Below are 25,308 nucleotides of genomic sequence, written 5' to 3' on the forward strand. Positions count from 1 at the left end.
TGCTGGAGTCGGTGTGGGGACTGCCACCTGAATGGGCCCACAGTCCCGTTCACAGAGCGGTGAGTGCTGTGGTTTCCAGACAGTTCTGTGATTGTTAGAACAGGTTTTCAGTCTGACTCACAGTAATTCTCTCCTGTTCCATATTTCCGTTCCACCAGCAATGCTGAGAACACGTGGCACTGTGCCCCTCTGTACCTGCCGACGTTGTGACTGCTCTGTGGTTGCAGTACCCTGAACTGCTGTCTTGGGCAAGCGCATTTGCCCTTCCCACTTTCCAGGTTGTCTTAAAGCAGCTTCAGAAGTGTTTCTGCATTGTCTGTCTGTGCATTACAAACCAGCCTTTGAGATTAATGCCTTGTTATTAGAGCATACTCAGTACAGAGCTTGGTTTAAATGCTTCTCTTGCGTTTGCAGGGACTGATTGTTGCCTTTCTTGGGCTGCTTGTTGGTGGAAGCTTGGAAATTAGTGAGTGACTTAGTACACCCAGCTCGTTGATCCCCAGCCACTGTCGTTTTCATGTCATGGTCCTTGTCAGTACTGTAGTTTTCAAAGTCACCCAGCTCCTGGGTCGTGATAGTTTCACCAGCGCAGAGAAAACGCTTCACTTTGCGTCATCCTCAGATGTTGTCCACACGTTCCTATTGTTTGTAACAAGGCAATCCCTAGCAGTATTAAGCATGAGCAGGCAAAATCAAGCCTGACGGGAGCTCAACTCCTAACATCTCTTTGGTATGATGCTTTCCATCCGCAGCTTGGTGCTGCGGTCACCAGGCAAGAGCAGCTGTGTCTCTCGTGAGCCTGGGGAGGCTTCAAGGGAGGGACAAATCATGTTACCAGGCGCAAAAGAGCTGGTTGTGATCATCAGGTTCACCAGGATATGTCAGAGCAGCTCAACAGCAGCTACCGGTAGGCAAAGCTACGATGAAGCGTTACCTGCAGAGACCTTGCGCGTCTCCTGGTGTGGCTCTTGGGTCTCTGTCTGGTTCCTGGACACCACTGGGTCAGGATCCTCACGCTTCTCTTTTCTCCACCTCGGCTCCTTATGGCTCCTTTCTTCCATCCAGTTGCCGGTTTTGTCACCTCCGCCTTGGACCAGTGATGCTCCCTTGGTGTTTTCCCCTGCCCCAGCAGTTCTGAGCCTGTCTCAGCCCTGTGAACGCTGTCACCGTGTGGCGCGGTGCAGGTGACGTGTGCTGTTTTCTCACGTCCTTGCTGGCAGCTCTCCATCAGGGTAGTGTGGGGGCACTACTGGGAACCAGCACCCGTGCGAAGAGCAGGGGCTCTGTTTGGTGGTCTTTGCCCCCTGACCCTATTTTGTCTGGCTTATTTAAAAGCCTTGTTGCTGGTGTGAGATTTCATGTGCCGATTCCTTTAAACTTCTGGACTTTTTGGGTTCTTCATCCTTACTGAAAGCTGTGACAAAGCAATAGGGTGGTTCTCAGGGCATAGCTGGACAAGTTTGCTGGTTTTAGCAGCAGCAGTACTAGGTGATCTCACTTCTTTGCTTGTAATTTGTAGGTAGCTTTTCATGTCTAAGGGAAGAATTTGCTGAGACCTGTTTGATCTTTGTACTTGATCTCTAAGACTTGACTGTGTTTTGTAGAGTCATGTTTCCTTCCCTCGTAAGCTCTGCCTGATGTCCTGCTTGAGGTTGTTTCTCAGTCGGAGAAAGGCCTTCTCGTGAGGTTTTCCTGTGCTCCTGGTACGGTTTGCTGATAGACAGGTTGGATGGGCTTCCTGCCTCCTTTTTCTGTCGGGGACGATCTTGGCCTTGTCTGCCTTGTAGGGCTCTCTGTACTATAGCCCTCTCCATGCTCCCACAGCATCAACACCGTGAAATAACGCCTCATGGCAGCCCCTGCCTTTCCTGCTTAGAAGGGCCAAAACTGCTGAATCTGATGGCTGCTCACATAGAAGCAAGACTCTAGATTACTTTCCTCGCATGTTAGTTTTGCATCTTATTTGTGTCCCCCCTGCTCCCCACAGCCTAAGATTTACTGCAGCATCAATTTTCTCATTTAAAGTTTAAGCCGCTGCCAGCATCTTTTCCTTTCGAGGGACAGAGAGATTCTATCTTGCTGAAACGTCGGGAGAATGCAGTGGTCCAGCCCTGCTTGTTGGAGCTCTGATGGACTGTGGCTGCTGCTCCCTCCTGTTGTGAGCGAGGCTAGTGTGCAGGGAAATCAGAAAGATGTGTGGATCGGAGCCTCGCTGTCCTCATGGTTTGCTATTGCAGTGCTGTGTGATGGCTGCTGGTTTGCTGTGGGCCAGGTTCCGTGGTTTGTTGCGGCAAAGGTGCTGTTCCATTTACTGAATGAATGTTTATTTATAGCTATAATCCTGTGAAATAGCTTTATTCCCACTCGCTAAAAATGCTTCCCTTTTTGTTTTCCTAGCAGTCAGTGCAAACCACAAAAACCATTCCTTCGTGATGACTGGGGTTGTGAAGTCAGGAAATTTCTATTTTGCAATGAGAAAAAGAAACATTTAATGTTTTTAATGTAGAACACGAACAGTGGGAGGCCTCAGTTTGCTTCCTGCAAGAGACAAACGCTCACTCCATACAGCTCTATATGCAGCAAGCTTGGCTACGTGTAGGAATGCCAACTACAAATGTTCTAGCACGTTTGCACTGCTTTGGGCATCGCCAGGGAGTAAACGGGCGGCTGTGTGGTGCTTAGCTGCTGGCTGGGCTGAAACCATGGAAGCTGTTTAGTTTATTTGATAGAGTGCCTTGTCTGTGATCCTTCCTGGATTGGAAAAGTCTGCGCTTGGGGAAGAAGAAATTGCTCTGAAATGCTTTGGCTATAAACCAGTAGCAAATGGTATCTCAACAGCAGTTTTTATTTGCCATCCTACGAGGCCTGTCGAGGAGGCCACAGTCTCAAACGCGTTGCTGTTTTGTATTTCAGAGGAGACAACTTCATTGGAGCTCCCTGGGGATTGGACAAGGTGCCCCATGTCAACAGGCAGAAACCGTAAACAGTGACAGGGGTTGCAGAAGAAGTAAGTAGTTTGCTTTCTGGGTTAACAGTAGGAGAACAGGTTGATATGGCTCAACCTTCATCTCTCTTCAAAGTAGCGAACGTTTTCATGATGATCTGTTTGGAATAGGCATTCGTTGTAACCGGTGAGATGCGGAAGCCCAGAAGGGGATCCTACAGGAAAGAGCGTTTCTGAAGGCCGTGTGCGCTATTTCTGAAAGCAGAAGACGTCTTCCTTGCTGAACACCTCTTGCCTGCACACGTAAGTGATGCCTGTCACGAGCATTGACAGCACACCGTAACGGAGAATGGGCTAACGGGGACCCTAAGCCCCTTGCTCTCCAAGGATAGTTAATAGCAGTGTATTTGCTGACAGCTACAAGGGTGACAACACTCACGCACCTCCTTAAGCAATGGATGATTTTTAAGTTCAGGCACAATTTGTGTCTGGTTTCTTTTGCTCTCTTTGAAAAGAGACTTTAAAAGACAGAAGGAGGACCGAGCAGCGTGTGCTGTGATGAAGTTGATCACGTGCGCTCTGCTTGCAGTGAAAGACCATTAATGTCAGAGCATTAAATAACGCGTCAAAGCAAACTGGGACGTAAATGATCAACTGAACGACCCGAAGGGTTTCATCCGTTTTTCTGCGGAGCTTCCCTCGTGCTGGGTCCTGTGCCGAGGCGTTGACACAAAGCAGTTAGATCTGCTGTTGGGATGAGGGGTGTTTTCTGTGATGGGGATGATTGTTTCATATGTTGTTTGGCTGGTGCCTAGACAGTGGTTTCAGCGTGTGGCCTGCAGACACTAGAAGGTGACAGGACACTTTTAGGGAGCCGTTTGTAAGGTGTCACCAAGAAAGTTAGTTGTCTGTAGGTTTAAAGGAGCAGAATATGGATTTGCATTCCCTGGAAGAATATTTTAGGTATTTACAAGTCAGAAGACACTCAGAGTCAGGGACCGTGGAGCCAAAGGAGATACAGCTATCGCATGCATTTCAACAACTCTGTAATGTTTCCCGTGCTGACTGTATGGGGCACTTCCTTCTAGTGCCCCAGGATTTCCATTTGTGGCTTAACTGTTTTGAGCTGCTCTGTTGTCACTTCCCTGTGGGGCTGGAGGATACCCGGTGCGTAGTCAGCAAGCGCAGGTATTACGGAGGAGATTTGCAGTTGGAAAGCCAGCCATTGACATTGGTGCGTGGTCCGGGATCCAGGGAGGAAGATCAGATCTTGACAGATTTATACCTGATAGGCACAAGGAAAAAGTTCTCTTCTGGGGTCTAGAATGCTTTGCGGGGCTCTGTTTTTCCATGCAGTAACGGCTTTATTTATACCCACAATGATTTTAGTCTCACAAACCGCCAGGGTGTTGGCACAAGCTGATAGGAGTGTTAAAGGGCAGGAATGGGGCAATAGTCTCAGGCCAGTGTCTTTCCTCCATGCACAGCAATAGCTGTGTCCTGGTAATAGCTGCAAGCTTTGAAATTATATTGATTGATTGACTGATGGCTTGGCTTCGCGAGCGAAGGTTTGGGAAGGCATTTACCCACACATGCTACAAGGAGGATGACTAAGGGCACTGTGGGATAGGCAAATCAAAGGGTGCTTAGGCCTTCAGGATGTTTCCAAACAGGACTGTCATCTCCTGGGACAGTCAGGAAACTGCCAGTGTATGGTTTGGTGTGAGCAGCACAGATGTATTAGGTTTGGCGTTGTAGTACATGGGTTTTTTCTTGGTTTTAAGTGACCATCTATATAGCAGTACCTGAAGTGGATTTGTGTATTGCTGTATGGGTGCTCAGTTTCCTTTGTTTAGTTGCATGTTATGTACAAATAAGTGCATGGTGGAGACAGTGACCTTAGCATCTATTCTCCATCCAACATGGCTCTCCCTCTTGAAGCTGTGATCCAGTGATCTAAGACCATAGTCAAAGCTGGAGTCAAGTCACTGGGGACGGAAGGACAAAATTCACGTTAATACCAGGCCTTTTGGAGAGGGTTGCCCCTTTTTAGCAGGTACGCCTGTACCTACGATGATTGCAAGTACTGGAGAAGGTCCCATTTCCTTTGGCTCAAACTTCAGCAGCAGTGGTGGCTCTTAACACCTACACTGTGCAACACCTTGTTTGTGTCGTGACTTGATCTGCTGGCTGGGATGGTGGGCTAGAGGAGCTTTGAAGGTCCTTTCCAACCCAAACTATTCTATGACTCTCTGATCTCTCCAGAGTGAAAGAGCAACAGTTATCCCAATAACACTGAGGATGTGTCTTATCCTGATGTTGCAGAGATGTGTTTTTTTTTGGGGGGGAAGGGTTTGCTGTTTTTCATCCCTCTTGCCTCCCTGCTTCCACCCCGTGCTTTCCATTAGCAAGTGTGTGTCTGCAAGGGGTGGATTTGATCTGCTTTTTCACTGCTGGTTTTGGGCGGTAGAAGGGCTTCATGGAACTGCTTGGTCACAAAGTAGTAGCAGACACTATCCAGGCAGCAGATAGATGTGGCACCACAGCTTGTCATGGAGGAGATGTTCTTCATAACGTGGAGCGTGAAACAGGTAGCTCCAACGCTCTCCATTATGAACCTGGCAGGTAACCCAAAGAAGGCTGGCAGAAAACATACTAGAAATACAATCAGATTTGCACAAATAATGTGAGCAGCTTTCTGGATTGATGTCTCCTCTGGTGAATTGGTGTTCAGGCATCTTTTGAGGCTCCCGATCGCTTCTGTGGAGCAAAAAGTCAAGATTGCTAACGGAAGAATAAAAATGAAGCACATGGAGAGCAGGCTCAGAGCAGCAGGCACGGCGGTACCCTTCTGGAAGCAGAGGGTGGATTGGCTCTGCCAGATCTGTGCAATGGCACTGATTATCTCAGAAACCCACAGAGAAGGGCTGCCTTTGATGGAGACCTGAAGGCCCTGGCTTTCAAGTGGTGTTTTATGGCAATGTATCGGTCAATGGAGATAAATGTAATTACGTAGATACTCACTAACATGGTGATGAAATACGTTGTCTCTGTAAACTGGCCGAGTTCATCTTGGGCTGACTTATTCCAGAGCAAATAAGCCATGAAAGGCAAGGTGCAGATGACAAAGCAGTCTGCAAAGACTAAGGTGATTACATACACCCTTGTTTCTGTCCACTTCTTTATCTTGCAGAAGAACACCCAGAGGGCAAGGGCATTACATGGAGCTCCAAAAAAGAAAATGATGTTACACAGAGCAAGTTCAAAGAGATGGACATGGTGGTAAAGCTCCAGACTTGTGATACTGCAGTTGCTGGACACATTCCTTGTCCTGTTGTGCAGAAGTTGTGTGGTGTTAGGAGACCTGAAATAGGAAAAGACATGGTAAGACTTTCCTCCGACCTCCTGATAGATGCATATGCCATAGAAAACAAGGTATTTAAGTAACTACTTACTTTGCCTATCACAAATGTGAATTTGAGTCTCCGAAGCTGGCCTTCTCAGTCAGCCTCTAACTGGGATGCAGCCTGTGTCAAGCTTTGTTTATATTTACTCAGTTTAGGTGTAAATATCTCCAAGTACACTTGCAATAGGACACGGCAGACAGTCTTGATTAAATAGTGGCATCTTGAATGGAGGGGTGGAATAGCAGTGAGAAGAACCCCTATAGACAGTGAGGGCATCCCGTGACAATGGGATTCCTTAAGCCAGGCTGTGCAAATGAGGTAAGATTACCCTTAGCTTGGTTATGAGCTCGGCAGGGATTGCAGCAACCTAACCTAAAGCCCAGCGCAACCCAGGAGCAAAAGCTCTTCTACCAGGTCTGCTGGCTTGGGAGACAAGAGGAGTGGTGTGAAGGCCTGGAGGGGCATAGCAGATCTCACTTGGTGGCCATGCTCGTGCTCTGCTCTGAGTAGGTTTCTGAGCCTTTGGGCTGCCTTGCGAACCTGGAGCTCCTGCTCAGAGCTGAGGAGGAGAGATGCATCTGAGTTCCTGCATCCCAAAGGCATGCTTGAAACCCTAAGTGAGTGAGTGAGGCATGTAGCTGTCCACTCCTTGTGAGGGCAGTGGGGGTGCAAGCATTAACGTGATTTTAAGCCCATGCATTCCAGGAGAGAGTTCGATTCTGTGGATGTAAAGCAGACAGACGCACCTGAAAGAGGGACCACCAGTGCAAAACAAGGAACTTGCCATTAAGGGCTGCATGAGATGGCTCCTGCTCAGGGCAGGCATTCTGCCACCCTGCGAGGTCCGTCAGATGTATGTAGTAGCTACTGAGCCTGCGTCACACTGGCTGCAGGCTGTTCTGCAAGGAATTGGTTATGTGAAGAGTGTGAGTTCACGGGCTGATAAAAACCAGCTTTTCTCAGACCCCATCCTGCGCACAGTGGCTGTGTGTGGCCTGCAGAAGGAACAGTTCTCTGAACTGGTGATTCTGTGTATACGTCACTGAATTTCTGCTTGCATCTAAATGCACTTTGGAAGGAATTTAACCTTTGAATCTGAAGTCTGTTTTTTTGCCATTCCTACAGGAGACTGATGGTGACACCATACAGCTTTCCGAGATTTAGGAAGGAGCACCATGACTGAACAGGCCTGGTTAAGCAGTTATTTGCCTCTGCAAGCAACTGAAACCTCCTTGTGGTCAGCTGGTGAGAGCACTTGCTGCAAAATCAGACTTCACTGACCGATAAAGACCCAAATAACTCAGTTGCTGGGGGCTATGTAAGTGTCTTAGGCACTGACAGGCACTAACGTAACTCCTGCAGAGAGCTCACTTCAGTTCTTGTGTGCTCAGCTCTGGGTTTCCCAACAGAGGCTTGCTGCTCGCTGCCTGCACCCTGGAAGGAAGCCGTTGGCTGTCACCTGAGGAAAACCTCTCTGAACTACAGTAAGTAGCAGTAGGGAAATAGCTTACATCAAAGGCTGAAGCTGCCACATTGTTATGCTCATTAGGTGCGTCAGGCAGATGTCTTTGCTGGCGTGGCTGATGCCCAGATTGCTTTCGTCAGCCTTGGTCTGCAATGCCAGCGGCAGCCTCTGTGCTCAAGTACAAGGCAGGCAAACCGGGCTGGTGGTGCTCTGCTGCATGAAAGGGCTGTGGCTGGCACCACCCTTGGGGCTGGAGATGTGGCCCAAATGCAGTTCCCAGCATCGGGGCTCAGAAGCGCTCCAGGCAGATCAGAGACTGGTGGGAGGAGGGAGGAAATGAGCAGGGAGTTTTAAAGCAGGCCATGTAGCACAGATGGGGTATGGCTGAGCACAAAATGTCTTTACAGAGGTGCAGTTTGATAAGCTAGCATATCCTGCGGCTGCTGGAAATGCTTTAGGGTGGGGTAGATAAAGTGGCTGCAGCATCAGAGGAGCTAGGCAGCAACGTGCAGCTGTGAGAAAAGGATGGAGATGGCTGTAAAACAGCATCTTGCTGCTGCTGGAGGCCCAGGAGCAGTCTGGGGCTCAGTGGACAAGGTCAGCAGCACTGTGGCGTACGTCCTGCTTTCCCCCCGTCATAGACTGGGGAGAACTGGGCAGTAGCCGTCCCCCTCCGTGGAAGGCCAGGGTGGGTTTGTTTCCTCCAGCAGCTCACCAGGTATCAGGCTTCTTGCAGATCCTTAAGAGAGCCTGGAGGAAGAGAAGCAAGGCAGAGGCTGAAGGCACCGTGGGTGCCACAGTAGCACCGTGGTGGCAAACATCCAGTGGTTTTCCCAGCAGGATGCCATGAAAAAGCGGATGCACCAGACCCCTTACCTGTAAAATCCTCTTCCTTCCTTGTGTGGGGAGCTCAGAAGTGAGCAGGTACCGGAGGGGTGAAGGGTGACTGTGGCGGATGAAACGATTAAGGACAGCACAGGAGCTGTGGTGAGTGAGGGAAGGGACCTGAACTGAGCAGAGGGAGAAGAAGAAGGAAACGGGGTGGGAAGCATGGTAAGGGCATGGCATTTTCTGCATCAGCTGCCTTCAGACCTGCCACATCTGTGGCAACAGCCCTGGTTTTCCCTCTCGAAGGGATGGGTAGCTGTCAGCAAAGATGTAATACGTGTGCTGCACAGAGATGAGACTAGACTTGGGCAGGGCAGTACTTCACAGGGCTGTTAATGTAACCATGGGCACCGCTGGCCAGGGCCTCGGCAGCGAGCTGACCTGGGAGGGAAGCACAGCCAGGAGGAGTGAGCAGACACACTGCCTCTGGGGCAGGAGAGCTCTAGGTGAGGGGCACAGCACTTAGGTGAGAGGCTTTTCCTCTCTGTTTCCAAACAGCACGAAGAAATCTGGAAAGTGCCTGCTCTGACCTTGCTGCTGTTGTTCACAGCTCTCAAATACAGTGACCTAAGGCACAGCACTTTGTTCTTTTCTTTTCTTGAAACTTGTGTTCTTTCGGGCTCATCTGTCACTGCAGCCCTTGAAAGCAGTAATGTCATCACCCTAACCACGGAACTGCTTCAAAAGACCCTGGGAGTGAATGCAAGGGTTCATTTGGTCGAAAAAGGGAAGCTCGCTGGTACTTAAGTGTTTCTCTGGTACCTCCTCCTCCTGCGTAGGAGATTTTATCCCCGTTTGGTCTTCAGTGTCGATCTGCTGGCTAAATAAATGGTGGCAGAACTTTCCACTGAGGTCTAGCATGTCATCACTCAGCACTTCCTAAACCGGTGTGTTTGGTGGCTAGCAGTGGTGCTCAGCAGCTGTGCTGAAACCTCAGCTAAGCAAGCTGGAAGATGTGATACCTGGGATTAGACCATCCCGTGCAGGGCCCTCCCGCTGACTGCTGGATTGAGTTGTGCTTGCAGAGCTCTGGGCAGGGAGGTGGGCGCCCCAAGCACCTTGGCACAGAGTGTAGCCTCTCTCTAGGCTGAAGAAAGTCTCCCCAACCCTGCTGAGACGGAGGCTGCTGGACCGAAGTGGCCTCTTAAGATGGGTTGGGTGCCCGGGGCAGGGATGGAGCTGGAGATGGCCACAATGGGGCCAGTGGCAGGGCTGCAGCCTGCGCTCCCGTTTGAGTAGAGGCTTCAGGCTGGCAAGTGAACCGAGGCCTTGGTATCTCACACGGGTGGCAGAAGGCCTCGCTTCTTGTACCCTGCATTGACAGAAATAGAGGGGATAAGAGAGAGCTCTAGGCCCTGAAGGGCTCAGGGGTGGGCTGTATAATTGGTGTTGATGATCAGCGTGCAACACAGCTGGTGGGGAATTGTCTCACCGCCTGTTCACTCTTAGTACCTGTCCAGCTGAAACACTTGATTGCAGTGATGCTACTGGCAGTTGACTGCTCATAAAACAGGAGGATGGGTGTTCTCCTGGCTTTGTGAGCTGTGATTGGAGAGAAGCTGCTGGCTAGAGCTCAGTGGTGAGAGCATGCAGGCAGTGGTGTGGTGAGTGAAAGAGAGCAGGATGCAGACAGGTCCCAGGTGTCCCTGTCCCAGGAGGCACCCAGTGGCATCAGGCAGAGGAAGTGCTGCAGCCCAGCTGGCCAGGAAGGCCGTGCGGAGGAGAGGACCCGAGTGGGACCAACCAGCCCATTCCTTGTCCAACGAGTGGTCCGTCTGTCAGAGCCGTGCCTCTCCAGTTTAGCTGTCGTGTGGGACAGCGTGAGGTACCATACTTGTGGGACAAGTGCGGGCGGGTGACATCCGTTGCTCTTTCCTTACCCAGCCATGCTCTAACCGTTGTTACCGGTGTAATCAGTGAGTAAGGTGGGACTGCATCCAGTGTCTCTGCACCACACGCTGATAAGCCCCTCAGATGCCGTCTGGCAGTTGTGAGGTGCTGCGGTGGAGGAGGGCAGGGAAGCGTGTTTATGTGGAACACTGCAGTAGCTGTTTGGGTCCAGCACGGAAGAGGGATGGGAGGGTCACTGTAGGCGTTTTAAGGCCAGAAGAGACGCGTGAGGAGAGCCCCAGAGAAAAGCTGTGGGAGCTGTTTGCCTGTGGTAGGTGCGACTGTGTTTCCCAAACAGAGGCTGATGCTGTGAGGGACTTCTGACTGACAGCCCAAGGCCATCATCCTGCCTTGTTCACCGAGTGGCTGAGATTGGAAGGGACTTCTTGATGTTTACTCCCACCCCTTGCTCAGACTCTGGTGCCTCGTGCCCTCTGGTTTTGAACATCTCCAAGGAGATCTCTACAAGTCCTTTGGGCAGCCTGTTCCAGTGATCACCTTGCGGGTAAACATTTTCTCTTAATGTTTAAATGGACTTTCCTGTCCTGTGTTTCGTTTCGTGCCCGTTGCCTCTGTCTGCGGTTTTGGTTGTGGTGTGAAACAGGGGGAACAGCTACATGGGATGCTACAAAATTTCATGAGACAGCCTGGGTGACCTTTGAAGGTGCCACCTTTTCCATGGCAGCGAGATAAAAACACTCTTAACCTTGGTTTGGGTTTTTGCCTTCCCACCGCTCAACCATGAACGTCTCTTTCCTGCATTACCCATTTGAAATGTCACTTTGCTGTGCAATCCTTTGGGTGTCTTCAGCTTTATTAAAATTCCAAAATCAAAGCTTAACTTCTTACCAATTTATGTTCGTTATGCACAAGGAGGAGGAACGTAAAGGTGACGTAAGGATAGATAGGTTTGTGAAACAAGCCGTTTCTTACAGGGACAGCTGCCGCAGTACCCTGCTTGTATGATGCCATATAGGAGGGTGTCTGTTTTGAACGAGTTTTACGCACGACCTGCACACCGATCGGGCGTGCTTTTTAGGCTGCACACCAGCCTGTCAGCCTCATCGGTGTGGATGCTGCGGACTCACGTCAGAGGTTTCCTGAGCTGAAGAAAACCCCACTTTTTGTTCTTCGGTAAATATAAACCCTTTTGTTTCAGAGCAGCGTGCGCTCGTGTGGACATCGTGTGTGCCAGCACAGACCCTTTCAAGAGCTCCAGAAGATTTTTTTAACCTCTTTCTTTCAGCGGCAAGACCAAAAGGAAAAGAAAGGTTTCTGCTAATGGGAAGCACCAGAGGAGAGTGGAGGTATGTCTGGTGATGGTAGCACGTGCTCCTCTGACCTTGCCAAGAGAGGAAATCCACCTGCCCTCTGCTTTCACCAATTGGTCTGTAATTTGCCTGTAGTTATCCTCCCCATTTCTGCATTTTGTAGAATCATGGAATGGTTCATGTTGGAAGGGACCTTGAAGCTCATCCAGTTCCAACCCCTGCCACGGGCGGGCAGGGACACCTCACGCTAGAGCAGGTTGCTCCAAGGCCCTGTGTCCACCTTGAACACTGCCAGGGATGGGGCAGCCACAGCTTGTCTGGGCACCCTGTGCCAGCGCCTCAGCACCCTCACAGGGAAGAGCTTCTGCCTGAGAGCTCATCTCAGTCTCCCCTCTGGCAGGTTAAAGCCATTCCCCCTTGGCCTGTCCCTACAGGCCCTTGTCCCAAGCCCCTCTCCAGGTTTCCTGCAGCCCCTTTAGGCACTGGTGCTGCTCTAAAGCCTCCCCTTCAGGAGCCTTCTCTTCTCCAGGCTGCCCCAGCCCAGCTCTCTCAGCCTGGCTCCAGAGCAGAGCTGCTCCAGCCCTCGCAGCATGGCCATGGTTTCCTCTGGCTCACTTGAGCAGCTCCACATCCCTCTTGAGTTGGGGCCCAAGATCTGGATGCAGGACTTTGTTTCCTCTTACATTGCCATAAATGCAGAGTGACACTTTAACAGCTGGACAGATCTAGATCCTCATATAGAAGTACCTGGGGCCAGTAAATGAGAGCAAAACCACCTCCTCTGCTTGAACGAGGAAGAAATGATTTTGTTCAACTTGTTTACTTGCTTAATTCAAGAAGTTTTTTCCCTTCCAGTCAATTACATTCATGTAATGGAAAACATTGTCACAGGAATTCTCAGCTTGATTTGCTTTCCTGATTTGAGATCGTTGCATTGCTTTTTGCCTAAAGAGCAATTGATTGGCTTGCAGGCTGTTTTGCAGCAGCTCTTTGGGGAATGACCACTATGTTTCTAACCGTCCTGTTGGATGTTGTAATAATGCAGGTCCCCGGTTTCCTCTTGACATTTGGGTACTACCAGCAGAGTTTACAGCTCTTGGTATTGTCTTTGTTGAATTAGTACCCGTGCAGTCTTCCCAAGCCCCTGGGAGTGCACCGCAGTGCTCGCAGCGTGTTGTCCTTGTTTATGATGGCTTCTGTCTAGGTGATGTACACAGATGGACAAAGCTTTGCCATCCTGATCTGCTTGTGTGGGCAGAGACTCGGGGGGCAGTTTCAGAGCTAAGAGTTGATTTTCCTGAGAGGGATCCCAGCTCTGCAGCAGAGGAGCTGCACTGCTGAGGAGCAGGCAAGGGCTGGAGGGAGGGAGGACCAGGAAGTGCAGGTCAGCCCCGGTATTTTTCTGTAGTGTGAGGGTGGTAAAGCACTGACACAGGTTGCCCCGAGAGGTGGTGGATGCACCGTCCCTGGAGACTTTCAGGGCCAGGCTGGATGTGGTTCTGAGCACCCCGATCTAGTCGAGGATGTCCCTGCTCATTGCAGGGGAGGTTGGACTGGATGACCTTTAAAGGTTCCTTCCAACCAAAACCGTTCTGTGATCCTAGGATTAGAACCCCAGTGACTGCAGGCGTTTCCCTACAGCTGCTGAGGGTCTCTTTAAACCCCCAAAGCCACAATTATCCTTCTTCCTTATGGAAGGGGTTCTCGTCCTCACGCTCTTTGGTGTGTCTGGTGGGATTGTGCCCTTGCTGAAGCTTGTCTTTGGTACCTTGAGCTGAAGTGCTTTGCTGACATGAGGTTAAAGTCATCTGGGGGAACATACTTTAATGCAGCCAGGGAGAGGAAACTGGCTGATTGGAAATGCTGAGGGCTGCTCAGCATGTGGTTCACATTCACTGTTTGCTACCCCAAGTACCAGTACCGATGCGAGCAACACCCAGCTCTGGGGAAATTCACTTTTATTTCAACCGATCGGAACTGGTCACTTCTCAGCATAGCAAGTATCACCTCTTGAAAGCAAAGCTCCTCTGGTGCCGCCGATGGAGCCCTGAGCCCAGCAGGAGGCCCGAGGCTGCTTTTCCATTTACCTATAAGAGCAATGACACTTGAACCACAGCAGGACGAGCCACAGCTTCCATGTGCGTAAGCCCAAATGTTTCTACCTTTCCTAGCCTGCCAGGCATGCAGCATTAGTGCGGGTTTCTAGTTCACTGAAGGGTATTATCTGCTCAACATTGTTCAGTGACAAGACTTCCACTGTACCGTAGCTGCTGGGGGGCTTACAGACCAGAACACACAGAGCCTGTGCCACAGATTGGCTTTCCCGGCAGCCCCGGGCACCTCTCGCAGGGACAGAGATGCGTGTTTAGCCCCCGATTTCAAGAAGATACCATAACAGAGCGGTGCCTGCAGGCAGACAGCACATTTCCAAGGGACCCCTCTCTACTGCTGCCTTTGCCGCACCCTGGTGATCCCAGAGCCCTGCGGGTGATGCGTGCTGCTCAGCACGCAGTGTGCCGATGAACCCAGCCGTACAGGGGCAAGGTCCTCGGGTGCTGCCCTGAAGCGTGGCAAAGTGGCATGGGAGGAGGAGGTAAGGCCGCTGGGGATGGGAATGGCAAACTCCTGTAATTGCTACTTAGTGCACCCCCAGCAAGCGCTTTGGGGATTTGCCTCTGCCTTCCGTGCACACAGCAGCATCCCCTCCTGTTGGGTGGCTCCTGCCAAAGCTTATCCACGTTCATGGCATTAGTGTCCCTGCACAGCGAGCATTGACGGGTGGCTGTAACAGATCACTGCTCAGCTGCTTGCCTCAGAGAAAGGATTCCCTTGGTGCAGCTGCCTCTCACAGCTTGCTGACTGCTGCAAAGGTCTGAAGCTCCGTGACAGACAAGACCATATATATTTAAAGATTCCTGCTTTTAATGCAATTAAATAGTTGTCCTGAGAAAATAAAGATGTTATCAGGCCAGGAGCACATTCTTGTTTTGTCTTCTCTTTAACATTCTCTTCTGGTCCCTTCCCTTCCCGTCTTTCTCTCTTCCCTTCCTGTCTCTTGTACTCCTTTCTATTCTCCTATGTTCTCTTAGTCTCTTCCATTTTCTTACAGTCTCTTCCCTTCCGGTTCTGTTTTCTTAGATTCTTTCATATTCTCTTAGTCTTTTCTAATCTCTGTTCTCTTATACTCCCTTCTCCTCTGTCCTTTTGCATTTTCTTCTATTCCGCTCTCCCGTACTCTCTTCTGTTGTCCTCTATTCTCTTAGTCTCTTCTAGTCTCTTCCCTTCTGTTCTCTATTCTCTTCTCTTAGATGACCTCTTTTCTTTTAAATTCTCTTCTCTTACATTCTCTTCCCTTATCTTAGATTCTCTTACATTCTCATATATTCCTTTCTCTTCTTTTCCCTTCTTTTATGCTCTCCTAGAGTCTCTTCCCCCTTTTATTTTCCTTTTTCATAGTCTCTTCCCTTCTCCTACATTTTCTTATTTTTCACTTCTTCCTGTCTCTTTTCTGTATTTGCTTCCATATTCTTCTCTTAGATTCCCTTCTCTTCTATTTGCTTATATACTTTTATAGTCTCTTCCATTTCCTTTTCTTAGATTCTCTTGATTTCCCTCTTCCTGTATGCTCTTCAGTTTTTTCTCTTGGCTTCTTTTAGGTTCTCTTCTGTACTCTTCTAATCTTAGATTCTCTTCTATTCAATGCTGTTCTCTCCCCCTATATTCTCTTCCTGGATGCTCTTCAGTTCTCTAATCTTAGATTCTCTTCTCTTCCCCAGATGCTCTTCTCCAATAATCTCTTAGATTCTCTTCCCATGTATTCTCTTCCCCATATTCAATTGTATTCTTATGTTCTCTCCCATGAGATTGTCTTAGAACCTCTGCTCTTGTATTCACTCTCATTCAGAGGGAAGGAGGGGAGGGGAAGGAGGGACGAGGGAGGCGAAGAAGCGAAGCAAGGAGGGAGGGGAAAAAAAGGAAGGAGCAAAGGATCTATTTATGGCCATTTCTATCCCATTTTTCCCATTTCTTGCCAGTTTTATGCCAATTTTGGCTATTTCTAACCCATTTTAAACCTTTTTTGGCTATTTCAAACCCGGTTTTGCCCACTTGTAATCCGTTTTAAGCTCTTACGGGCTATTTCTAAACTCTTTTTGCCATTTCTAAAAGCCATTTTTGTTAAAAGCCATTTTTGTCTATTATTCAAATCATTTTTTTCCATTTCTGTCTCGTTTTAGGGCATCTATAGCCACTTCAAACCCATTTTTCCCATTTCTAACCCATTTTAGGTTATTTTTGTCTTTTTCTAACCCATTTTTGACCATTTCTCATTTTAAGGGTCCCTTTGTAACCCTTTTTTGCTCAATTCTAACCCATTCTAAGCCATTTCGGCCATTTCTAAACCAGTTTTGTCCATTTCTAACCAAATGTTTTGCAATTTTAAACCTTTTTCGCCCACTTCTAACCCATTTTAAGCCTGTTTTGGCTCTTTCTAAAACATTTATCACCATTTCAAACCAATTTGTTGCCACTTCAGACCCATTTTCGGCCATTTCTAACCCGTTTTGAGCCATTTTTGGCCATTTCTAACCCATTTTTCACATTTCTATCCAGTTTAAAGCCATTTCTTGGCCATTTCTACCCCTGTTTTGCCCGTTTCCAACCCATTTTAAGGCATTTTGGTTATTTTTAACCGTTTTTTCCCATTTCTGTGCCAGTTGAAGCCTTTTTTGGCTACTTCTAAGCCATTTTGCCCGCTTCTTACCTGTTTTAAGCCATTCCTATTCCGTTTTTGACTATTTGTAATGTGTTTTAAACCATTTTTTTTTTCCTTTTCTAACCCATTTTTGCCCATTTCTTATGTATTTTTAGGTATGGGACGCCTAAAAAAAAAGTTACTAAAAGAGATTAAAAAGCAAAGACAGCTGAAAAAAAATATGAATGAAAAAGTGAATGAATAAAAATGTGTAAAGAGAATAAAAAGCAAAAGAGAAGAACGCGCTTATAAATTCCGACAAAGCAAATACAAAGTGATAAAAGTGAACAAGCCTGAACGAATCGCCAGTAAAAGCTCCCTTAGCAACTTAGCCCCAGCCCCAGTAGTGCAGTCTTCAAGTCCCCAGGCAGCAGTTGTTGTCCCCGGAGGCTGTAAACTGGGCTGGGAGCGGCCGTTGCTCTCAGCCCGTTGCCTCTTGGGTACCGAAAAGTGAGCGTGTGCTGCCACCCTGTGTCCGAACATCGGTACTGCACGAAAAGTGGGAGGGGTACGGAACTGCAGGGGGTGGAGATGGGAGGGGCCTCGGTGTGGCGCCGGGAGCGGATCGGTGCTGCCATCATGCGTCCAAACCATGGTACTGCATTTAGTGCAGACGGGGGGGAAGCAAAGGATTGCCTCAGTGCTACGGTAGCGGCTGCCATCATGTGGCGAAAGCACTGCACTGCAGGCGGAGGAGCGGCAGTGTGGCACCGGAATAGCTTTCAGGCACCCCTCCGTCGCCATTGGCTGAGGCGGCTGTCAGTCACTCCTAGCCCCGCCCCCGCTCGCTCCCCATTGGTTGAGGCGGCTGTCAGTCACCCCTAGCCCCGCTCCCGCTTCCCGTCGGCCGTGGCCCCGCCCCGCTCGCTCCCCATTGGCTGAGACGGCTGTCAGTCACTCCTAGCCCCGCCCCCGGCTTCCGGCAAGCCGTGGCCCCGCCCCACTCGCTCCCCATTGGCTGAGGCGGCTGTCTGTCACTCCTAGCCCCGCCCCCGCTTCCTGCAACCCGTGGCCCCGCCCTGCTTGCTCCCCATTGGCTGAGGCGGCTTTCAGTCACGCCTAGCCCCTCCCCCGCTTCCGGCAAGCCGTGGCCCTGCCCCGCTCGCTCCCCATTGGCTGTTGAGCCTGTCAATCACCCGTAGCCCGGCCCTCCCTCCGCTCTGATTGGTTCGGCGCCAGACGGGCAGCCGCATTTCTGCACCGTGTGCAGTACCGAATATTGGCCACAAGACGGCAGCAGCGTTCGTCTCTTGCCGCCATACTTCTGTTTCCCCGCTTCCCGTGCCGCGTTTTGGGCACTCGGTAGCAACGGAAAGCGGCTCCCAGCCGCTTTCTCCCATCCCCAGCCACTGCAGTGCTGCATTTTCGACAGAGAATGGGAGCAGCGGGCGGTGCCCGGGGCCATAGCGCGGCGCCCCCCTCCCATCAGCTCCGAGATTCCCACACATGACGGCAGCAGCGAACCGCGCCCGGAGCCGCTTCGCTCTCCCGTTCCCCACCACCTGCAGTACCGACGTTTGGACACATGGTGGCAGCACACGCTCAATTCCTCGGGGCTGCACACGCAACGGGCGCCGAAACTGCTGCTCCCCGCCCATTTTCCATCCTCCGGGGAGCGCTCCCCGGAGCAGTTTTTGTGTTTTTGGAAACCAAAGAGCGTTGCTCTCGCAGGCATCACCTACACACACAGAGCTCCTGCCCTCGTTTTGCCACCTAAAGCTCCATCCGCGCACGGCTTCTCGAGTGCCTGCTCTCGGGCATCCTGGAGTGGGGATGTGCTCCTGGAGAAAGCACGCTGGGGTTTGCTCTATTCAAGAGCCCTCTTCTCTCTCAGACCCTCTTGTGGGCTACAGACACCAGCCCAAAAGCCAAGCTCTAGTCGTCCTACCTCTTTTATCCCAGGTGGTGGTTTGCCCCCGCCCCCGCCCCAAGGCTTTGAGGGAGGGGCTGTGGATGCCGCCTGGGGTATAAAGGCAGAGTGCTGCAGGGAGGAGCTCATTCAGCTCTTGGGCTTCAGCTGGGTGAGTTTGCTGGGGTTTGTTTTGTTTTTTGTCGCTTTGGAGTCCTGTGGTGCTTTGTGCTGGTGTGTTTTGATGTTTGCTGCGATGGAATCAGCTGAGTGAAGAGCTCCGGGACGTGTCCAGGTTTCCCAGTGTGTGCATGAACGAGTGTTTCTGTAAGGCTTTCTTTTCGGAGGTGTTTTATTTATAGGAGGTGTTTAGGTTTTTTAAGGTCGCTTCTTGGTACGTTCTGTTGTTTTCGTTATTGGGGTCTGGATGCTTTCTTTAGTGAAAGCGGAACTTTGAGGCTGCTTTTTACCACTTGTGTTCTGTATTGGGCTGTTAGCTGAAATCGTTACTGCTAGGAGACCCAAAGTGGAGCAGTGACAAGGAGGTGGCAGCAGGAGTCACGCTTTCAGTGTCAGCGGCTCGGTGAAGGGAGCAGCGTGCCTGCTGGTTGTTGCCCATTCCCTCCAGCTGGGGATCTCAGGAGCAGCTCCACTGCTGCAGCGGTCCAGCCGTGCTTTGTCCTCTGTTTTTTTTCACTGTCCTTGGGTCGAGTGCTCTCGAGTATCCTCAGTCACAGCACAGCGAGTGCAAGTGTTTGGCCCCTGCTCCCACAGTTGGGGAGCAGCTACGCAAAGCAGGTGCTGGGTATTCCCTACACGTGGAGGCATCCGGAGCGGTGCCACCAGTCTGAGGAGCAACCGTAGGTAAGGGATAGCCAGCGGCAGCTTTGCGTCCCGGCCCCCTGGCTGCGGGAGCGGGGGCCGGAGCCTCGCGCTCCGTGCGCAGTGTTCCGGGAAGCCCGAGAGCGGGCGCCGGAGAGGCGGTGCGCAGGTGGAGTTTGAGGTGGCCCAGGGAGGTCTGGAGATCGAAGGCAGGTTCAGGTCGTGTCCTTGTAAAGGCCTGCGCCGGGTCTTTTTCCAGTTCTCCGCTTCTCCCCTTAGCGCTTCTCCGGACACATTTCAGGGGTCTGTGCCTCAGTTTCCCCACCTGGAAACCACGAAGAACAGCTATTTTCCCCTGCTGCTCTGCGTTTTCCAGGTTGCTGTTTTTATTCGGTCCTCCTCTGTGTTGCTTTGGAAGGCAGCTGCCACCAGTAAGCACTAAATAGTCCTTGCTGGCCTCAGGTTTGAGTCAGCTACACAGGCGTCGGCCGATCTGTGCTGCAGCGAAAAGAGTGTGCTGGTGACACCAGTCCTCCACGGGCAGTAAGCAAAGGGTCCGAAGGCAAACAGGGGGAACAGAAACGCCTAAAGCCATTTTTCAGGGTTCCAGCACCTTCTCCCAAGCGGTTGCATCTTTTTGGCGCTCCCTGATGTTTCGCAGAGCTCTGCTGCTGCTGGATTGTATTAGCAAACAGGCTCAGAGCACTCCAGTGCTGCTTTTGCTGGGCTGACCTTGTCAATTCTCGTTTGTTTTTCCTCAGCCTTGTCCCCGCTCTTGTCTGCATGCGATCATCCAGAGCAAGAGCAGGGGAAATCCGGGGAAGACTGCTGGGATGCCTTCCATCTGCTCCCTGCGCACCAGAAACCGGATCATCCGGCGGTAAGTAACGTCTGTGTGCTTTTGTACATCGTACGCAACCTGTAAAATTGCTTTATTGCCAAGTTACCGTCGGGTATTACCCAGAAGCAACTGAGAAATTTGGGGTTAGCTTTGTCTACAGGTAGAGATGAGGAATCCAAAGCGTGTCTTTCTGTAGAAAATACCCGTGTTTAGGTGAGACTCAAATCTATCTGGAGAAGACGTTGTTGCTTATGCTCCTGCTGAAGTCTGTTTGGGAGAGATCCCAAGCAAGGGTGGCTCTGTCTAAATAACAAGGATTATTAGTTTGGGCCCTTCTTACTGGCTGGGAAGGCTTCTGAAGCAGCACACCAGTGTGCTGGGAATCCGATGGGAGGCGTAAAGGGCTCTGCTGATGTTTCCTGGGATTTGAAAGCTTGTGATGGAAGGGAAACGAGAAAGAAGCAGTCACGTAGTTGCAGGAGCTGAAGCGAGTGAGATAGGTGCTCAGTAACTTTGAGTGCTTAAAGTGTGTGACGAAGGAAGTGTCGTTGCTCCCTTTGGTTAAAAGGCAGGTTTCTGCTGGCCTGGGAAAAGCATTTCTAAATCTGAGCTGGCACGGTGGTGGTTTGAAGCGTGGCCCCTCTCTACCTTCCCTTCCCTAGCAGTTCATCTGTTTGTTGCGGTCAGGCTTTGCCCTGGGGTTTGCCAGGGATGTCCAGAATTGCCCGGTCTGCTTTGCCGTGGTTTCTCTCTAAACCGGACACGCGGAGGAGAGGCCGCTGCGGGTTCTAAGGGTTGCCTCGGTAAGAGACGCGTTTTGTCCAGGTCACTCGGAGGCTGAGTCGGGAGGAGGCAAATGGCTGCTTGATTACTCGCGAGCAAGGAAAGGGCTGATAATATCTGCTGTTCTGCACTTCTGCAGATGGAGATGATGAGGAAGAGCCCATGGATCAGGATGAAGCTAGATTGACTCTTACCCTGCCGAAACCTCTGCGCATCGAAGGCGTGCACCAGCTCCCTGCACCGCAGCGGCAGCCCCATGGTATGTGGCGCTCAGCAGGGAACCTCCAGCATTCCTGTCGTCACTGCCGTCATCCGGGATCCGTCCCGGAGGCCCAGGAAAATCACTCAGTAGGTGATGGCCAGTAGCACCCTGGGGTGCTGGGCTGCAGCAGCACCTGAGGCAGCAGCTCCAGGTGCTGATCCCGGTGGCGTTCCCGATATTCCTGGCCATCCGTGCCCAGCAGGAGGTACTCCCCGGGGGACAGGCGGCCCACCCGACACAGCGAGCCCCGTAGGGCCCCCACACCCCATAAGTACCCCAACACCACTTGACTCTTTGCTGCACTTTCACTTTTATTTACTTTTTTTTGCATTTCATTCAGATTTATTCACTTTTATTAATTTTTATTTCCTTTTTAATCACTTTATTGACATCTTATTGTCTTTTTTCTTCAGTTTTCTTTCAGTTTTTGTTCGGTTTTCTTCTGATTTGATTTAGTCACTTCTAGTAAGTTCCCTCCAACCCCCCCCCCCCAGTTACCCCGTAGCGACCCAGAGCAACCCGTGGACATCCCATAGACCCCAGTAGATCCCCTATAGCGACCCCCCAGGCTCATAGACTCCCTACGGACATCCCATAGGGTCCCAGAGACACCCCACAGCAACTCTCAGCAAACCATGGACACAGAGACCCACAGACACCACATAGTGACCTATAGACACCCAGAGCAACCCGTACACAGCCCATGGCCACCTGCCCGTGGTCCCGTGACAACCCTTATGACTTACGGTGTTGTGATGTCACCAGGACTGGGATGACATCATCATCAACCACCGTGGCGCCCCACAGGGCCCCCACTACCCACCTGCCCCCCATAGGTACCCCAGGTTTTTCATTTGCTTCCATTCATTTTTAGGAAATTTCGTTCACTTCTATTTGAGATTCATTCAGGCTTATTCACTTTTATTGCCTTTTTATTTACTTTAATTTACTTTTTATAATCACTTTATTCACTTTGCTTTGCTGTTTACTGACTTTACACAGTTTTAGTCAGCTTTATTTGCTGTGCTTTCATTTTTGTTCTTCAGATTGATTTCCTTTGTAGTCCTTTTTAGTAACTTTTTTTGGTGGTGGTGGTTTTTTGTTGGTTTTTTTTTTAGATGCCCCATAGCGACCCACAGAAACTCATGGACACTCCGTAGAGTCCCGTACACCCTACAGACATCCCATAGGGATGTACGGCAACCGATAGACACCCGACAGCAACCCACGGACCCTCCACAGAGACCCATATAGACCCTGTAGTGACCCATAGGTGCCCATAACAACCCCCAGTGACACATAGATACCCCAGAGTGACCCCCCACACACTGCCCTATGGCGACCTGTAGCACCCACTTCCCCATGATGTCCTAAAGACCCACAGCTCATGCCCCATGAAATTTCTTATTCTCTTTTGGGGTGTTTTTCAGTTTTTCATCATGTATAATCACTTTTATGCACTTTTCTTTGAATTTCTTCAGTTTAATTCACTTTGTATTTGGGTTTTAGTTACTTTTTGCTCACTTTCATTCAAGTTGTATTCAGATTGATTACCTTTTGATTCTCTTTTTCATGACATTATGATTGGTGTGGGCTGGGTATGGGGCCAAGGGGGGGAGAATAAAGCCCTGGGGGTGCTGTCTGCGCTTGGGGGGGGGCTGTGGGAGGTGCGGGGTTAATAAAGCCCTGGGGGTGTTGTCTGTGCTGGGGGGGTGGGGGCCGTGGGAGGTGCGGGGTTAATAAAGTCCTGGGGCTGTTGTCTGTGCTAACCAGAGGTGTTAATTCAGGTGTAGTAGGTGGCACTTGGGGTACCATAGGTGTTAGGTTGGCTATCATAGGTGGCACTTAGGGAATCATAGGTGTTAGGTGGGTATCATAGCTTGCAGTTAGGGACCATAGGTGTTATGTTGGGCATCATAGCTGGCATGTAGGGAACCAGAGGCCTTATTTGGGTATCGTTGGTGGCACTTGAGGTACAGTAGGTGTTAGGTTGGCTATCATAGGTGGCACTTGGGGTACCATAGGTGTTAATTTGGCTATCATAGGTGGCACTTAGGGAACCGTAGGTGTTAGGTTGGGTAGCATAGGTGGCACTTTTGGAAGTGTAGGTGTTAGGTGGGAATCATAGGTGGCACTTTGGGAAGTGTAGGTGCTAGGTGGGTATCATAGGTGGCATTTTGCATACTATAGGTGTTAGGTTGGGTATCATAGGTGGCATTTTGCATACTATAGGTGTTAGGTTGGCTATTATAGGTGGCATTTTAGGTACCATAGGTGTTAATTTGGCTATTGTAGGTGGCACTTAGGGAACCATAGGTGTTAGGTTGGGTAGCATAGGTGGCACTTTGCATAATATACATTTTAGGTTGCTTATCATAAGTGGCACTTAGGATACCATAGATGTTTGGTTGTGTATCATAGGTGGGATTTAGGGACCATAGGTATAAGGTTGGGTACCATAGGGAGCACTTTGCATAATGTCGGTCATAGCTTGGGTATTATGGGTGGCACTTTGCGTACTATAGGTGTTAGGTTGGGCGTCATAGGTGGCACTTTGGGTACTATAAGTTTTACTTTGGGTATTGTCGGTGGTACTTGGGGTACAGTAGGTGTTAGGCTGGCTATCATAGGTGGCACTTAGGGAACCATAGGTGTTAGATTGGGTAGCATAGGTGGCACTTTTGGAAGTGTGGGTGTTAGGTGGGTATCATAGGTGGCACTTAGGGACCATAGGTGTTAATTTGGGTATCATAGGTGGCACTTTGGGTACCACAGGTGTTAGGTTGGGTATCATAGGTGTTAAGTTGGCTATCATAGGTGGCACTTAGGGAACCATAGGTGTTAGGTTGGGTAGCATAGGTGGCACTTTGCATAATATATGTGTTAGGTTGCGTATCATTAGGTATCATTATAAGTGGCACTTAGGGTACCATAGATGTTTGGTTGTATTTCATAGGTGGGATTTAGGGACCATAGGTGTAAAGTTTGGGTACCATAGGGAGCACTTTGCATACTGTTTGTCATAGGTTGGGTATTATAGGTGGCACTTTGCGTACTATAGGTGTTAGGTTGGGCATCATAGGTGGCACTTTGGGTACCATAAGTGTTAATTTGGGTATCATAGGTGGCACTTACGGAATCATAGGTGTTAGGAGGGTATCATAGGTGGCACTTCGCATAATATACGTGTTAGGTTGCGTATCATAAGTGGCACTTAGGGTACCATAGATGTTTGGTTGTGTATCATAGGTGGGATTTACGGACCATAGGTGTAAGGTTGGATACCATAGGGAGCACTTTGCATACTGTAGGTGATAGGTTGGGTATCATAGGTGACACTTAGGGAAACATAGGTGTTAGGTGGGTATCATAGGTTGCAGTTAGGGACCTTAGGTATTATGTTGTGCATCATAGGTGGCACTTAGGGAACCATAGGTTTTAGGTGGGTATCATAGGTTGCAGTTAGGGACCATAGGTGTTAGGCTGGGCATCATAGCTGCCACTTAGGGAACCCTAGGTGTTAATTTGGGTATTGTAGGTGGCAGTTTGGGTACCATAGGTGTTAGGTTGGGCAGCATAGGTGGCACTTTGCATACTGTAGGTGTTAGGTGGGTATCATAGGTGGCACTTTGGGTACCATAGGTGTTAGGTTGGGCATCATAGGTGGCACTTTGGGTACCATAGGTGTTAATTTGGCTATCATGGGTGGCACTTTACATAATATACGTGTTAGGTTGCGTATCATAAGTGGCACTTAGGTTACCATAGATGTTTGGTTGTGTATCATAGCTGGGCTTTAGGGACCATAGGTGTAAGGTTGGGTACCATAGAGAGAGCTTTGCATACTGTAGGTCATAGGTTGGGCATCATAGGTGGCACTTAGGGTACCATAAGTGTTTATTTGGGTATTGTAGGTGGCAGTTTGGGTACCATAGGTGTTAGGTTGGGCAGCTTAGGTGGCACTTTGGATACTGTAGGTGTTAGGTGGGTATCATAGGTGGCACTTTGCATACTATAGGTGTTAGGTTGCCTCATAAGTGGTACTTAGGGAACAATACTTTAGGTTTGATATCACAAGTGGGGCTTTGGGTACCATAGATGTTAGGTTGGATATCATAAGTGGTACTTAGCAT

At 50.0% G+C, this 25,308-nt stretch overlaps 2 protein-coding genes across 2 annotated transcripts; one reads left to right on the forward strand and one right to left on the reverse strand.

Annotated features, from left to right (window-relative positions):
- Positions 1–3,238: 3,238 nt before the first annotated feature.
- On the forward strand, positions 3,239–23,506 carry LOC308232641 (uncharacterized protein). The gene is made up of 3 exons (XM_080639872.1): positions 3,239–3,247; positions 20,051–20,169; positions 21,053–23,506. The coding sequence occupies exons 2-3, from the start codon at positions 20,073–20,075 to the stop codon at positions 21,277–21,279; spliced, it is 324 nt and encodes a 107-aa protein (XP_080495998.1). The 5' UTR covers positions 3,239–3,247; positions 20,051–20,072; the 3' UTR covers positions 21,280–23,506.
- Positions 5,188–6,816, reverse strand: LOC308232640 (G-protein coupled receptor 35-like; the record flags this gene model as incomplete). The annotated part of the gene is given in 3 exon segments (XM_080639871.1): positions 5,188–5,851; positions 5,854–6,391; positions 6,763–6,816. Coding segments are annotated over 3 exon segments (1,095 nt in total). The 3' UTR covers positions 5,188–5,348.
- Positions 23,507–25,308: the final 1,802 nt, after the last annotated feature.

The sequence above is a fragment of the Psittacula echo genome, assembly GCF_963264785.1.
Source record: "Psittacula echo genome assembly, contig: SCAFFOLD_62, whole genome shotgun sequence".
In the NCBI taxonomy this organism is placed as follows: Eukaryota; Metazoa; Chordata; class Aves; order Psittaciformes; family Psittacidae; genus Psittacula; species Psittacula echo.

Excerpts from the sequence above, each read along its gene's own strand:
- LOC308232641 (XM_080639872.1), top strand. The coding sequence starts at position 20,073 with ATGCGATCATCCAGAGCAAGAGCAGGGGAAATCCGGGGAAGACTGCTG. Across the intron at positions 20,170-21,052 it reads AGAAACCGGATCATCCGGCG|ATGGAGATGATGAGGAAGAG; the intron begins GTAAGTAACGTC and ends GCACTTCTGCAG.